General features: G+C 33.9%; 1 protein-coding gene across 2 annotated transcripts in view; it reads right to left on the bottom strand.

Annotated features, from left to right (window-relative positions):
- Positions 1-13,741, bottom strand: part of LOC149817779 (glutaminyl-peptide cyclotransferase-like) — an 82,730-nt gene that overhangs the window by 7,664 nt on the left and 61,325 nt on the right. For both annotated transcript variants that reach the window (XM_089985087.1, XM_089985086.1), the window contains exons 4-5: positions 6,629-6,693; positions 4,263-4,326 (exon numbers count right to left, since the gene is read on the bottom strand). In XM_089985087.1, the coding sequence (XP_089841213.1) occupies positions 4,263-4,326; positions 6,629-6,693 (129 nt within the window). The remainder of the gene's footprint in view (positions 1-4,262; positions 4,327-6,628; positions 6,694-13,741) is intronic.

A 13,741-nucleotide genomic window follows, 5' to 3' on the forward strand; every position in this document is an offset into this window, starting at 1 on the left:
GTTCATATAGCAAAAAAACATACTTTATTCTTCTAAATACAGTACCAATAATGAATTTAGACAAGCTCCCTAACAAACAAATCAATACTTTCCAAATTGTGTTAAAATGACATAAATAAAATGTGAATATAAAGGTGAGATACAAACTTGAGAGTCTATATGGATACATGTCAATACACGAAAGATTAAAAAAAACACAAAAACAAAACAAAAGGTGCCAGGCGACCGGTCGTATATGTAATATCTCGCAAAATTTGTGCCTAAGTTTAAATTTAGTTTTTATTTAAATAATTGTATTTTTGCTGTTTAGATTAATATAATATATAATATATGTATTACGAGAGTTGACGCAATTTGGATCCCGATATGGATCTTGGACTCGCTGGCCAAGATCCATAGGTGTTTTTGGATAAATAAATTTTAATAATGAGTTATAATAATAGTTTGGTTAGAAAGGGATTCAGGTGATAAGAAAGGATATGAATGCTTTGAACCTCACCGAGGACATGGCATTGGATAGAAATGAATGGAGGAGAAGGATTCATGTGGAAGACCCATAATGATTTTCTTTGTTGGTTCATATCGCCGACCCCAATTGTTTTGGGATGAAGGCGTAGTTGTTTTTGTTGTTGTTGTTTATAATAATAGTAAAATAATATATATATATATATTAGATATATATTTAGAGTTTGGTTAGAAAGGGATTCTATTTCCTTAAGGGAATAGAATACCTTATATTTCCAAAAAGGATGTCCTCCATAAGGAGTCCTATTGGATTTATAAAAGAGAGAGAGAGATGAATCATGAGAGAGAGAGAGAGCAACGAGTGGGAGCAAGGAGGCTGCAGCATGATCTCCCTCTTATTCTTCAGCATCTTTTTCTTCTTCTTCTTCATCTTTCTTCGTGAATCAACAAGAAAAGGTACATGATCTTCTCTTATTCCGATGGTCGAGGGGTTAGCATGGATCGAACCATTCATGGGTAATAGGAAGACCCAATCTATGTTTTTATGCACAGACTTTGATCTTCCAAATCTTGATTCCTTGACTGTTCGACCATCTGTATTGATTGGGTTTAATAAACCTAAAAGGATTAATTTCCTTTATGGATTATTGTTGTCATTAAATTCTGTTTAAATTGGGCATACATATAAGTCTGCGTATTCTTGGATTGGATTCATGTCAGGCTTAAAAAAATTTATTTGCGTTTCTGTTCTAAGGGGGGTCACACTGAATGTTAGTTCCATTAATTTGTGGATGATTGTGTTAGTATGTCAGACTTCTATTACACAGTTCAAATTGTGGTTCTTGTGCAGGTTTCCAAGAATCACATATACCTATAAAAACCACTTAAGGATTTTATGTATAGGTTTCGTCGTATGCATCGAATCTTGGCTGATCCATGTAGTCATTCATTGATTTGAATGGATGGCGCTAAATCAGAATATCTGTTAAGAGATAATTTGAAATACACCCTGCGGTTCTTATTAGATTAGACTCACCAGACTTCTCCTGTTTTGCGATTTCCAGATTTTTCTTAAACCTGTCATGTTTTAACTGCCTTGTTGTTTGAGACTTAGTTTAATTAAGCATGTATTGTCCTTAGGCCTAGTTGAGGATTGTTCTTCCTTTGCATCCATTATGGATGTTAACAACATTAGAAATTGACATCTGTTTTGGTTTTGCAATTCTGAAAGTGGGACTGTGTCAGCGATACTGTGCATTATACATGCTGTCTGATGTGCATGGTTAGTTTATGCTTATTAGAAGTCGTGTGGGTGTGCTGACACTGAATCTTGTCTGACAGCCGATCAGATTTTTTATTATATATATAAATTGATGTTGAACTTTGGTAGTTCCGTCCTAGTTTAGTCTGATAAGATAAATCTGATTTTGGTGTTATTATGTTAAAATTAAAATCAGTTATGTGAACCTGATTTGGTTGGTATGGATCGGGCTTTGCATCCACTTTTAAATCTGACCTGGTTTGGTTAACTAAATAGTGATTTGAAAATCTGATTAGAAATCAATTTGAAAAATCTGATTTTTCTTGAAGATCCTACAACCTGAATTTTTATTTAGCCTGATTAAGTCTGATTTTTCTTTAGAAATTAGTAAATCTGACCTCTCTTGAATATTTGGTCAAACCTGAATCTAATGGATGGTGAATTTGATTGGTTATAAAAGTTTGGATTTTTGCTTGGCATGGTAAAACTGATTTGTTTGTTACAATATGCATTCCTTCATGTACTATTAATATGCATTGATGTTGTACTGTGAACACTAGTTGGCATATCTATGTGTGATTGATGTTCATCGAAATTTGCAATGCCATTTAAATTTCATTAAATTGTGTAGTAGTTATGTGTGAACCATTGATCAGCCTTTGGAGTCCAGGTGCATATGTTGCTCATGAAATAACAAGTTTTAAATGCATAGTAAAATTGTTCTATAAATTAATTACAGTGTTGAAATTAACAGAGCAAAAACCCGAACTTGTTAATGCATGTTGATTTGCATACTTGTTCTTGTGTAAATAACCCTTAATTGATTAAGAATGGTAAAAGAATCCAAACAGTGTAATAACTTGTTCTTCCTTAGTGGCCCTCTAAAAATGTGAGACCCTTGAATGGCAGTCATGGGGAACCGTGAGCATACTAACATTGTGTCTATTGCTTTCTCCGAAAACCCGATATGTGGTTCATGTTCCCAACTATATTCGTAGGGAACTCGCGTTACTTTGCACAAGGTTGGTGTTATTAGACTCAACTGCAGTTATTGGTATATCGAGAAAGTGGCATTAACGGATGTTGATTTCTTTGTCGTTCTGGAATTAGGTGTTGATTCCTATTGTTCCGATTGATGGTGTTGATTCCTGACATCGATTGAAGGACATGTGTAGGACCCAGTTAATAAAATACAAATTGTATATTAAGGTATCACTGAGAACTGCCTTGAACCTTGAGAATTTTACCCGTTTTGAGTATCTGCGGGTTTGATACAAGTCAAAACTTAAATTGTTTGCATTAATAAGAGACATGCATTCAAAAGCAATACTGATAATTAAAGTTAAAAAAGTCATTCATGCATCCCTAAATGGTTAATTTAGCATGAAATTGTTGGTTGGTTGAATTGAACTGCTTATATTGCAAGCTTATTTTGAACATGTGATATTTGTTGAGTCATCTTAAACTTGTGTTTGATTTGATTTATACTTATTTTCTTACTGTTGAATTTTGAGAGGGTCTCGTACGAGAACTTTGGTTTTTACCTCATTTTTAAAAACCCTTTTTTAGGTATTGAGGCACAGTGATTGAGCGACCGGCTTGCTGAAGGGATCGAGCGTTATGTTTTTTGTGGACCAGATTCTGACAAAGTTGGGAGTCTATTGTTTTGGAGAACTTGTTGAACCCTAAATAGGGACTATTTTATTAAATTCAATTTAATTTAAATTCATGGTTTGATTTATTCTATGTGCGGGATGTATGTTGGGTTGTGTATATTAAATTTGTAATGTACCCCGAATCCCTGCAATATCTTTCCGAAATATTTGAAAATTATTTATTTGTTTTAAAAAAAATCCGCAAAAATTTTGAAGGTCAGTTTGGGGTCGTTACAGTATATCTGTTTATGGCATATGAAGAGAATGGTTGTCTGAAGTTTCAAGAAAACATCAACAAGGGTGGAAAAGTTCAATCTAGTTCAGATAAAATTCAATACAACCAACAAGCATAATCTTCAAAGACCTAAACTTAAAGCAGTGAATTCCACAACCATTTCAGTTACATTCAATGCAGATTTGTTTGAGTAAATACTAAAAGCTGCCCAACTTATCAGCTATTTACAAAGAACCATCCTACTTTTCAAATATCCTCCTCTTTCTGAGTGCAATTCAAATACCTCCCCAGGTTATACATTCTTTTGTTTTTGTTGATAAATAAATCATCCCATGTTCTTTTGTTAAGGATATAAATATCAAGAGCATTTTAGTTATTTTGTTTGACCAAACAATGGCCAACTCAATGATTTTTAGGACAAAGTACTTCCTTGAAACAAAGACAAGAAAAACAGGTGGTTAATATAAAACTGTTTATAAAAAGCTGAAAAGTTGGGTGCCTTTTTTGTAATTTACTAGATCAATTTGAATCTTGTTTTGTCCTCCAAAACAAAGAGTAGGTATTAAATTATAAAAGCAAAGAATATAACCATCCCTGAAACATCCAGCAAAGACCATGACAAAGAAGACAAAGGTGTAGCACAAACTTGACTGAGGTTGTATCTATCATATATGAAGCCCGTCTTGGTCATCCATGTCACTTGAAACAACCTGCATAAAGATATATTTACAAATAATTATAAAAAATCATATAACAAGAACAGGTCTTCTATAACGAATACAAAATAGGATAGAACTGGTCATTGGTTATATTTTTGATACACTAAGAAATGGTAAATACAAACAAATCAATGGAAAGAACAATCAGAAAAAAATTTGCAGAAATTGGGGAAAAGGATTTCATACAACATTCCTTTAAATAATTTATGTTTGGGGCAAAGATTAATTGCAGAACTACACATTCTTATCCTAAAATATGCAAAAGAAATGAGGTCCAGCATGAATATGGGATGGACCCAATGAAACCTAGAGTGTTTTCATAATTGTAATACTGGGTTGTTGATTAGGCATTACTGAAAAATGCTTTTAGCAAAAAACTGTGAGATAACAGCCACAATACCATGAGCAAACCAATAATGACAGTGTTTATGGCTTATGGCTTAGCAGACATAAATAAAAGCATTCTCGAACACATGATGGAAAGCAAATACACTAGTCTCGGAAAATCTTAAATGCAAAATGAATCTGACCCTGACTTGACAAAAATTCTTAACTATTGACATGACTGAAAGACGTGTTCTTGCTTAAAGTGTCCAAATATATATTAAGTATTGCCATCAGCAGATTTTTCTTTTTCGTTTATCAGAGGAAGGGGAAAAAAGGTTATGCATCTTGACCTTGTTTATTTCACATGTCAAATGTTACAATCAGCATACTAATCTTTGACCTTGGTAAAAGTTGGCTTAAGGAACAACTGGATTTCTTAATCCTCATACACTCACTTATAAATGCCATTTCAATAATTCATATGATTGATTGAAGCAAGATCCCAAGGATTGCTTTGATTAATTGAGACAAGCCATTACAAAAGAAGGTTTTCCTCAAGGCTATACACTTGACATCTTTTTCCTTTTTGTACATTTTCTCTCATATATAAAACTCTTAGTATCATGGTCGTCTGATTAATGTATCTTCAGGTGCTTTATATACAATTCATAGATTGTAGGTGCTTCTTTGGAGACTCCAGCAAGCACCAGACAACTACTTTACAATTCCATTGGTACGACTGAAGGATCACCTTTATATAATGCTAGATATTTTCATATTCTAGTTGGCATTCTAATATCTTAGCTGATCCAGCGTTTCTGGTTATAAACTTTGTATGTAATCAACAAACCTAGAGAGTCCAACTTGAAGACGCCAAGATTCAGAAAATCTTGAGATATTTCAAAGGCAGAAGAGGCCTTTTATTCCAATGTTCATGGAACTTATCTCAATGAAATGCTCTTTTAGTATACTTAATAGGCAGGTTGCCACAATGACTACAATTTCTGGATTCCTCACGGAAATTGAAACAATGTCATATCTTGAAGCAGCAACAGGCAATCTGGAATTGCCAAATACAGCAGGGAATTCTTTCAGCATTGGATCTGAAACTGTATGGATATCTCCCTTCTTAACAGAATGGGAATTATCATCTCCATTCTCTACCTAAATCCTTCTGTAAGACAAATAAGGTGTTATAGCTTTGGTGCAATAGAGTTTTTCCATTATGGGCCTAAACATAATGAAAGTAAAGATTGTTACATGAAGAAATCATTCAAGATAAAAAGGGTAAAATTTATATATATACTAACTCATGGCCAAGTTGCTAATTTCCACCAAAGGAAATTTGAAGCCAATAGAACTACAAACAGTCTGCAGGAGGAAAGCGGGAAAGAAGCAAAAACAGTAATTTCTGCAATGAATGTGATGCTTCTGAAGAGTCATCAAGTAACAAACTTAGTACCCTTTAGATCTTATACTATGTGCAGTTCCATGTGCTCAACATCTGTATGTCCTGCATGTTAGTGTATAAAGATTTCGTCTTTGCAAACAAAGTGTATCTTACTATTGTCACTTTGTACACTTTCAAAATTAATTGCATGGATCAGTGTACCGAAGATGAATATCTTACTTGTGCCCTCATGCAATAAATTTATAATGAAAGCCACGGTTATCTACAGCTCATGAATCAGTTCACAAACATCAGTTATTTTTCTAAAAATAAATCAACGCTTGTTTAATTGATGATGCGGTTCAAACTGACATATAACTTGGACCCATTCCAAGCATGTATCAAGCTGCTTCTAACAAAAAAATGCCAACTTCATCTAAAGCAGATGATTGATAAAACACAGGTGATGCATCAAAACTAACAAGATTTCAATTATTTTAAGAGAAACATCAAAGAAGAATGTCTCACGTTGTTTAGATATTTGATAAGCATCTCAAAAGAAATATTCTTACAGACCTTTCTCCCAAAAGGGTTAGGCCTTCTCCAAAATAAGATCTATCCATATGATGAATTTCTAGAACCTGACAATGGAAGGCATCATTCCATGAATCAGTATGCTTCAGAATTGTTAGAAGAGAGATGTACCAAAGAAGTATTCAGAAAGGAATTATCATCTCATATATTCCATAATAGTGCTCAGTACAACTAGAACTTGACTATCGGTACCAACAGCTGCCAACAACAGAGGCAAGTAAAACATGTACGGAAAGTAAAGTTTGAAAAAATTAGCTGGATGGTTAGATAGCACTATGGAGGTATCCCCCAGTTTGCCTATCAAAAAGCAGAAAACCACAAACAAACAAAAAAAGCAAAGTCTTTTCAGAATATACTGATGATTATCCTCGATAACAAAGGTACGGTTATCTTGTATCATTAAAACTTTGACCAAAATCCAGAAACTAGACCTGGATGGACCAGAATTTTCTGCAGCTTAGGTTCCGGTCACATAGGTGGAGATAAAATTTGGCTCCACCCAACCTCAGTTTTGTATATATGTGAGATTGCAGGAATGGACTTGAACAAAAGACAAGTAGTTGGCCAAATGTGTAGGTGACCATAACAGTAATTTGTTTTATAAATATTTTATGATATGAACCATATATGTTTTCCTTGGAAGGCTGAGTCTGAGTTATAACACCTTGAAGCGAACCAGACCGAATCAAATTCAAATATGCCAATGCATGTGTTTTACCTGAACCGTATCTGAGTTACAACACATTGAATCCAACCTGATACCTATCAGATCCCAAACAAACAAAATACTAGGTTTTGTCTGGATAATGGTCATGGGGTCCTGGGTTGTGAATCATCGATTCCCAAGTACCCTAAACACTGGTATGCTAAGGTAGGATCGGTTGATCTAAGAAGGATGTTAATATGCTGGGATGTTCACATGTGCCACGGTGCCACAGATTGCAACTCAAAGTAGAGAACCTAGTTGTTAAGTTGTATCATATATATATATATATATATATATATGATCATATATGTATATACATACATAGTATATACATATAAATATATATGATACATATGTTCATATCATTGGAATAAGTAATACCCAATAGGAGTATTTCAGTCTTTTCACTATATAGGTTGTGCCCACTAGGGGATCTGTATATTTTTTGTTTCCTTTATTTTTTTTCTGTTTTGTAAATTCCTGTTTTTGTAATGGGCAATATTGTCATTGCCCAAATATAGCTGTTGGGATGCTCCCAACAGCTATATTGGCTCTCCTTTGTGTATATATAGGGGTGCTTCCCTTTAGATGGGTATTGCTTTCTCAAGCACCCAATTTCTCAATAATATTCATTACTTTTATTTGTGATTCAATAATGGACAATTACTAAAGTGAACCATGAGGGAAACACTTATAACACCCACAAAGGGCAAACACATGTGAAAGACGTTGAAATGAAGTGTTAGGGCTGCCGACTTCATTCCCAATGCAATACAGTGGTGTCTTCACTGCTACCAAACAGTAGAGAGCATGTGAAACACCACTGCACCCAAACAGTAGAGAGCATGTGAGTATTGGAAGAAACTCCCAAAATGCAATTATAACCACTTTGGTAGGGTTTGGCAACACATCCATTCACTAAGTGCAATAAATGACATGAACATTGGGTTCAAGCGTCTATAGGTATTGGATACCACATAATCTAATTATTTTAACAAATTTTGGTTAGATTTGAATGAAATATAATAATAACTAGACTTGAATTATTAGATTGGAGTAATTTTACATCTGACTTCAACTCTTGAACCTGGATCCAACTAAAGTAGGTCTGATTAGTTAGATTTGATATATCTGAGCCAAATCTGACCTGTTTACACCCCCAAATTATTGCATGGCAAGTTCAGAATTTTGTGTTAAAATTTTGTGAGCTTATCATACTTTACAACAAACACAACAACAACAACAACTACGCCTTCATCCCAAAACAATTGGGGTCAGCGATATGAACCAAAAAAGAAATTCATTTTGGGTCTTCCACATGAGCTTATCATACTTTGGATAAAATAAATGTTAGGGAACGACCCTTCGACCAACTGATGGATTGCAAAAAAAAAAGCACAGAAAAACCAAAGGAGAAAACAACTACACACGAAAACAAGGATTTTACGTAGTTCGGTGAAAATTGCCTACGTTCATGACCGCACTGAGCTAGAAGAGACTAGGTTGAAGACCATGACCGAGTCCAAAGAATCCAAAGATATGTTGGTGACATCCTCCCATGTGAGCTCATGGTAAAATGGATGGTGCCACATGCATTAGTCCCATCATGCCCATACAAACATGCATGCATTTTTGGAAAGTCACATGTAAAAAAATATGCATGCATGTGGGGGAATAACAAATGCTTGTCGGTAAAGGGACCATTCAAGAGTTAACATTAGAAAGGCAAACAAGATTCGAAAAATGACCGTACTTTACAATAAAAATGACATGTTTCCCTAAAAATCCCACAATTTGCCAAAATCTACCAGGTAACCAAAACCACAATAGCCAACTTCGTTAGGACCTTTTTACCCTTCGTATGTGTGAAACTCACGATGTTCGCGTGATACATCGCTCCGCTTGTCGGGTATCGCGAACTCCCACTTGAAATAAGGTCAACACATTTTTTTTTGCGGACCTCAAGAAGCGGACATAATAATATTTGCAACATACTTTTAAACCCAAACCTCAAAACTTCACAAATACCTAAATGAACATATATATCCTCTTAATTGTTAAGTTGTATATATATATATATATATATATATATATATATATTATTTATAATGATGTAATAGTTAAATATCCTATAGGAGTATTTTCATCTTTTTACTCATGTAATAGGGATTGTTCATTAGGAACAGTTTTTCCCTTTTTTTTATTTTTTCCTTGTATTTTTTCCCTCTTAAGCAAGGGCTATATGGTCTTTTGACCATAGAGTCGTTGGGGGCCCTCCAACGGTCATAAATATGACTGTTGGGAGCTCCCAACGACTCTATTGGAAGCTCACATTTGGTCTCTCTTTCTCTTGTAATGTGTATAAATAGGGGCTTTGTTCCCCCTCATTGTTTTAATGCTTCTCTTAAGCATTCATGCTCAATAATATCAATATTTTTTATTGTCTTGAATGCACTTAGTGCTTGTGTTGTGCCTTTGTTCTTTTGTATTGTCCCTTAGTTGGACTTATGTATGTGCATGTGCACTTTGTGTTTATGATCTTGTAAGCCATTAGAGGTCCTCATTTTATATTTCTGCATATTTCATTACATGGTATCAAAGCCAAGAAATCCTTCTTGGTATTTTGCCGCTTTTGGGTCTTGGGATTCTTTGGTTCAAGTTTATACTTCGTGATCATTATGTAGCTTAGATTCAAGGAAAGTCTTGACCCGGTATGTATCATATATCTTTAAGTGTTTCTTAGGTTATCTATCTCATGCATTATGCATAAGAAATAACTCATTTTTCGTATCTTTGAAAAAAATAATTTGTTATTTTTATTAAAAACTAAAATTCTTAAATATTTTTTTGTTAAAAAAATTTATTATTGTTGGATTTATTTTTATAAGGTTTATAATATTTGTTGATCTTGTGAAATTATATATGTGTATGCTTTTATAAGATCTAGTTTGAATCTTAGTTTTTCTAAAACTTGCTTTATTTGATATGTATGTATATGATCCAATATTCTTGAACATGTATTGTTGGCATTTAGATGTTTTATTTGAACAATTCATGGTTATAAATATCAAATCATGTTTGTATTCATTATTGAACTTAGTTTTGTTTCTTTTTGAAAGATTGTCATATATTTTAAAAATAATTTGAAATGGTGTTGTGTGTCTTTCACAACTACAATCTCATAAAATTGTGTTTAACTTGAGTTTAATTTTTCTCTCTTTACTCTTGGTGTATTCTTATGTAAAACTTAAAGTAGTTTTTGAAGTATTCAAAATTATGATCTAGCTTATGAATAAATATTTTTATATTAATATTTGATCCTTGTATACTTGTGATTGCCTTACATGATGAATGAGATTGTTTATTTGTGCATAAGGTATTGAGCATGATCTCTTATATGAGTCATTCACTTTAATAAATCTCTCTTATTGGTCCTTTTGTAGTTCTTATGATTGTGTTATTTTCTTAATCTCATGGCTCTTTAATGAAGATTATCTTACATGTAACGACCCCAACTCATACCCGTGAAAAAGTGACAATTTTTTTTTTAACAAGTGCGAAAACATTCCCAAAACCCGAGGCCCTTACAGTTAAACACAACCACCACCACAAAGGATCTTATACCCATCATTCACACCAAGCACAAACTTTATTTATTAAAATGCATAAAGTCTGAGACAAGCAAATAAAATGTACATAAAGTAAAAAGAAAAATCATGTTGTCCAAAGATATCTGTCAAGCGGTCGTGTAGTCCTCTCATAGCTCCTCTCAAAAGCAAGTTGCCTTACTGGGCATCTGAGGCTACGAAAAACACAAAAGTAGGAGTATCAGAATCCAAATAATTCTGTGTACGAAACCTTCTAATGAAACAAATAAGTAAAAATAACATAAATAAGATTCATGCAATATTTTATAAGGATGCAATTATAACAAATTCATAACTCAATTAACTATTTATGCAATAGGAAACAATTAACAAACAACAGAGATCACAAATTAAGCAATAAAGATATTTAGCATGCATTAGGGAACAAACACCATGCATTCACCAATATATCACAATTAAGGGAACAAGTAAATATGCACAATCTAATGCATAGCAAGAATATGCACGATTTCAGTGCAATGCATGAATAAATCATTATCTTTTATTAGAGTTTTTTTTTCATATGCATGTCCCTATTAAATGCACATAATTTCAGTCCCTCTTTTAAATTACTATTGCCCGCGGATACTCCAGACGGGTAAAAATTTTCGAGGTCAAGTAGGGTTCCTAGGGTAACTTATCACACAAGTTGTATTTTATTACTAGATTTCAAACTTAGCCCTTGACCGAAACAGTCTTCGGAACATTAGACATCTAAATCTAATGTCGAGACACTAGAGACATCCAAATTCACAAGTGTCACTTTCTTGGTATACTAAAATAACAACTGTGTCTACATACCACCCTTAGGCAAAATGGTAGATTCTTCCTAAAACCATGGTCAGGAGAAGAACCTCAATATTGGGTTCAAGGGCAACAACAACGCACATGGAGTTTTAGTATCCTCACGGTTCTCCAAAACTACAATGTCTAAGATTCTCATACTACAGAAGGGATATCAAGGAAACGTAGATTACATTGTTCTTTTAATTTCTTTTATCTTGTTATTATATCATCTTTTTTAAATTACAATTCAACATACAGAATTAATAACACAAGCTCGTAAATCAGCATGCGAAGCTTTTCACGGGTCCACAACCTGTGGCAATATAGAACAGTGTAATAAGAACAATAATATTATATTTGATTTTTGCAATGCATAGAACAACTAAAACAAAGAGCAACGCCTGCTCAAGGCCTACGATGATCCATTTTGATCATCGATGCATTCTTATGCAAAAATCATGAATAACATGCCAATATGCATTAATTTTGAATGCTTCTCAATGCATATTCATATATGCAAATTTTAGAGATGTGCATGATACAATAATATTCATATGCATGCGCATGAGTTCACATAATCATGTTAATTACATGCTTTCATTTAATTCACATGTTCATATCAAATGCATGCTTTCATTCATAAATCACTTTACTTAAAACGTGTGAATACTTATACAAGTAGGTTCACGCAATGACACATCAATTTCATGCATGCTCATGCCCGTGAAAGCAAACATGCAATAATACTTTAATAGAGCATAAAATACCAAGGGCCAACATATGAAACATCCGTTCTTTAGCATATATAAACCAAGTCTAATGCACATAACATATAACGCCCCAAAATTTCAACTTGTGTTTTCAAAAACATTGACGAAAAACCTTTCAAGTATTAAAGTTTTTACTTTTAAAAATCAACGGAAGCAATTTAGAAAGGAGCACAAGTTACCAAATTCTGAGTATGTTAGCAGGAAAATCATCATTTCACATGAAACAACTACTTAAAGGAAGTGAAGAAATAAAACAATAGATTATTAATAAAATCTGCAGTTTATTACAAAATGAGCATTTTTCCACTATCCAATAATCTAAAGAAAAACTCAAAACTCAGAGCCAAGACGTTAGCAGAAAGAAGAGAAATCTTAAGTCATGTTGCATCGCGCCATCGGCCGACTGTGAAGTCCTACTCATCACCTGCCCGTGAAATGGGTCAGTTTCATAACAAACTAGTAGGTACACGAATAAACAATGTAGAATAAAATAAAGCAGGACATTCATGAGATAAGCAGTTTATTACATTAAAAGCAACAAGTACAATATGTAATCTACTCTAGCAGGTACAACATATGCAAAGATCTATTGTCTTGAAACAGATATAGCAACATTTTGAGTAGTATAAACCTCAATCATCTATAACTTATTATGCAAATGATATTCTTTAAGTTCTGATATTAACTGGCCTGTAGGTACGCATAGACGCGAAACATAGAAACAGTCTAGACCGATCAGGGAATTTATTATGTCAGGTGTTTTTCATTAACCCAGATGGCTGACTGAGTCCGCTTCTAAGGGGACGGTCAATGACCAAGAAAGTAAATCCCCAAAGGCATTCGTGGCCCATGGATGCATCCAACTTCTGCAGAAGTACCTGGGAGTTACCACCTAGAATAATTTATACAACAACAACAACAACTACACCTTCATCCCAAAACAATTGGGGTCAGCGATATGAATCAAAAAAGAAATTCATTTTGGGTCTTCCACATGAATCCTTTTCCTCCAATCATTTCTATCCAATGCCATGTCCTCGGTGAGGTTCAAAGCATTCATATCCTTTCCAATCATCTCCATCCAAGTCTTCCTAGGCCTACCCCGACCTCTTTTAACTAATATATTTTCCCATTTCTCCAACCTTCTAACTGGAGCATCATTAGGCCTTCGCCGAACATGTCCAAA

The sequence above is a fragment of the Nuphar pumila genome, chromosome 13 (assembly GCF_984573655.1).
Source record: "Nuphar pumila chromosome 13, dmNupPumi1.hap1.1, whole genome shotgun sequence".
NCBI lineage: Eukaryota > Viridiplantae > Streptophyta > Magnoliopsida > Nymphaeales > Nymphaeaceae > Nuphar > Nuphar pumila.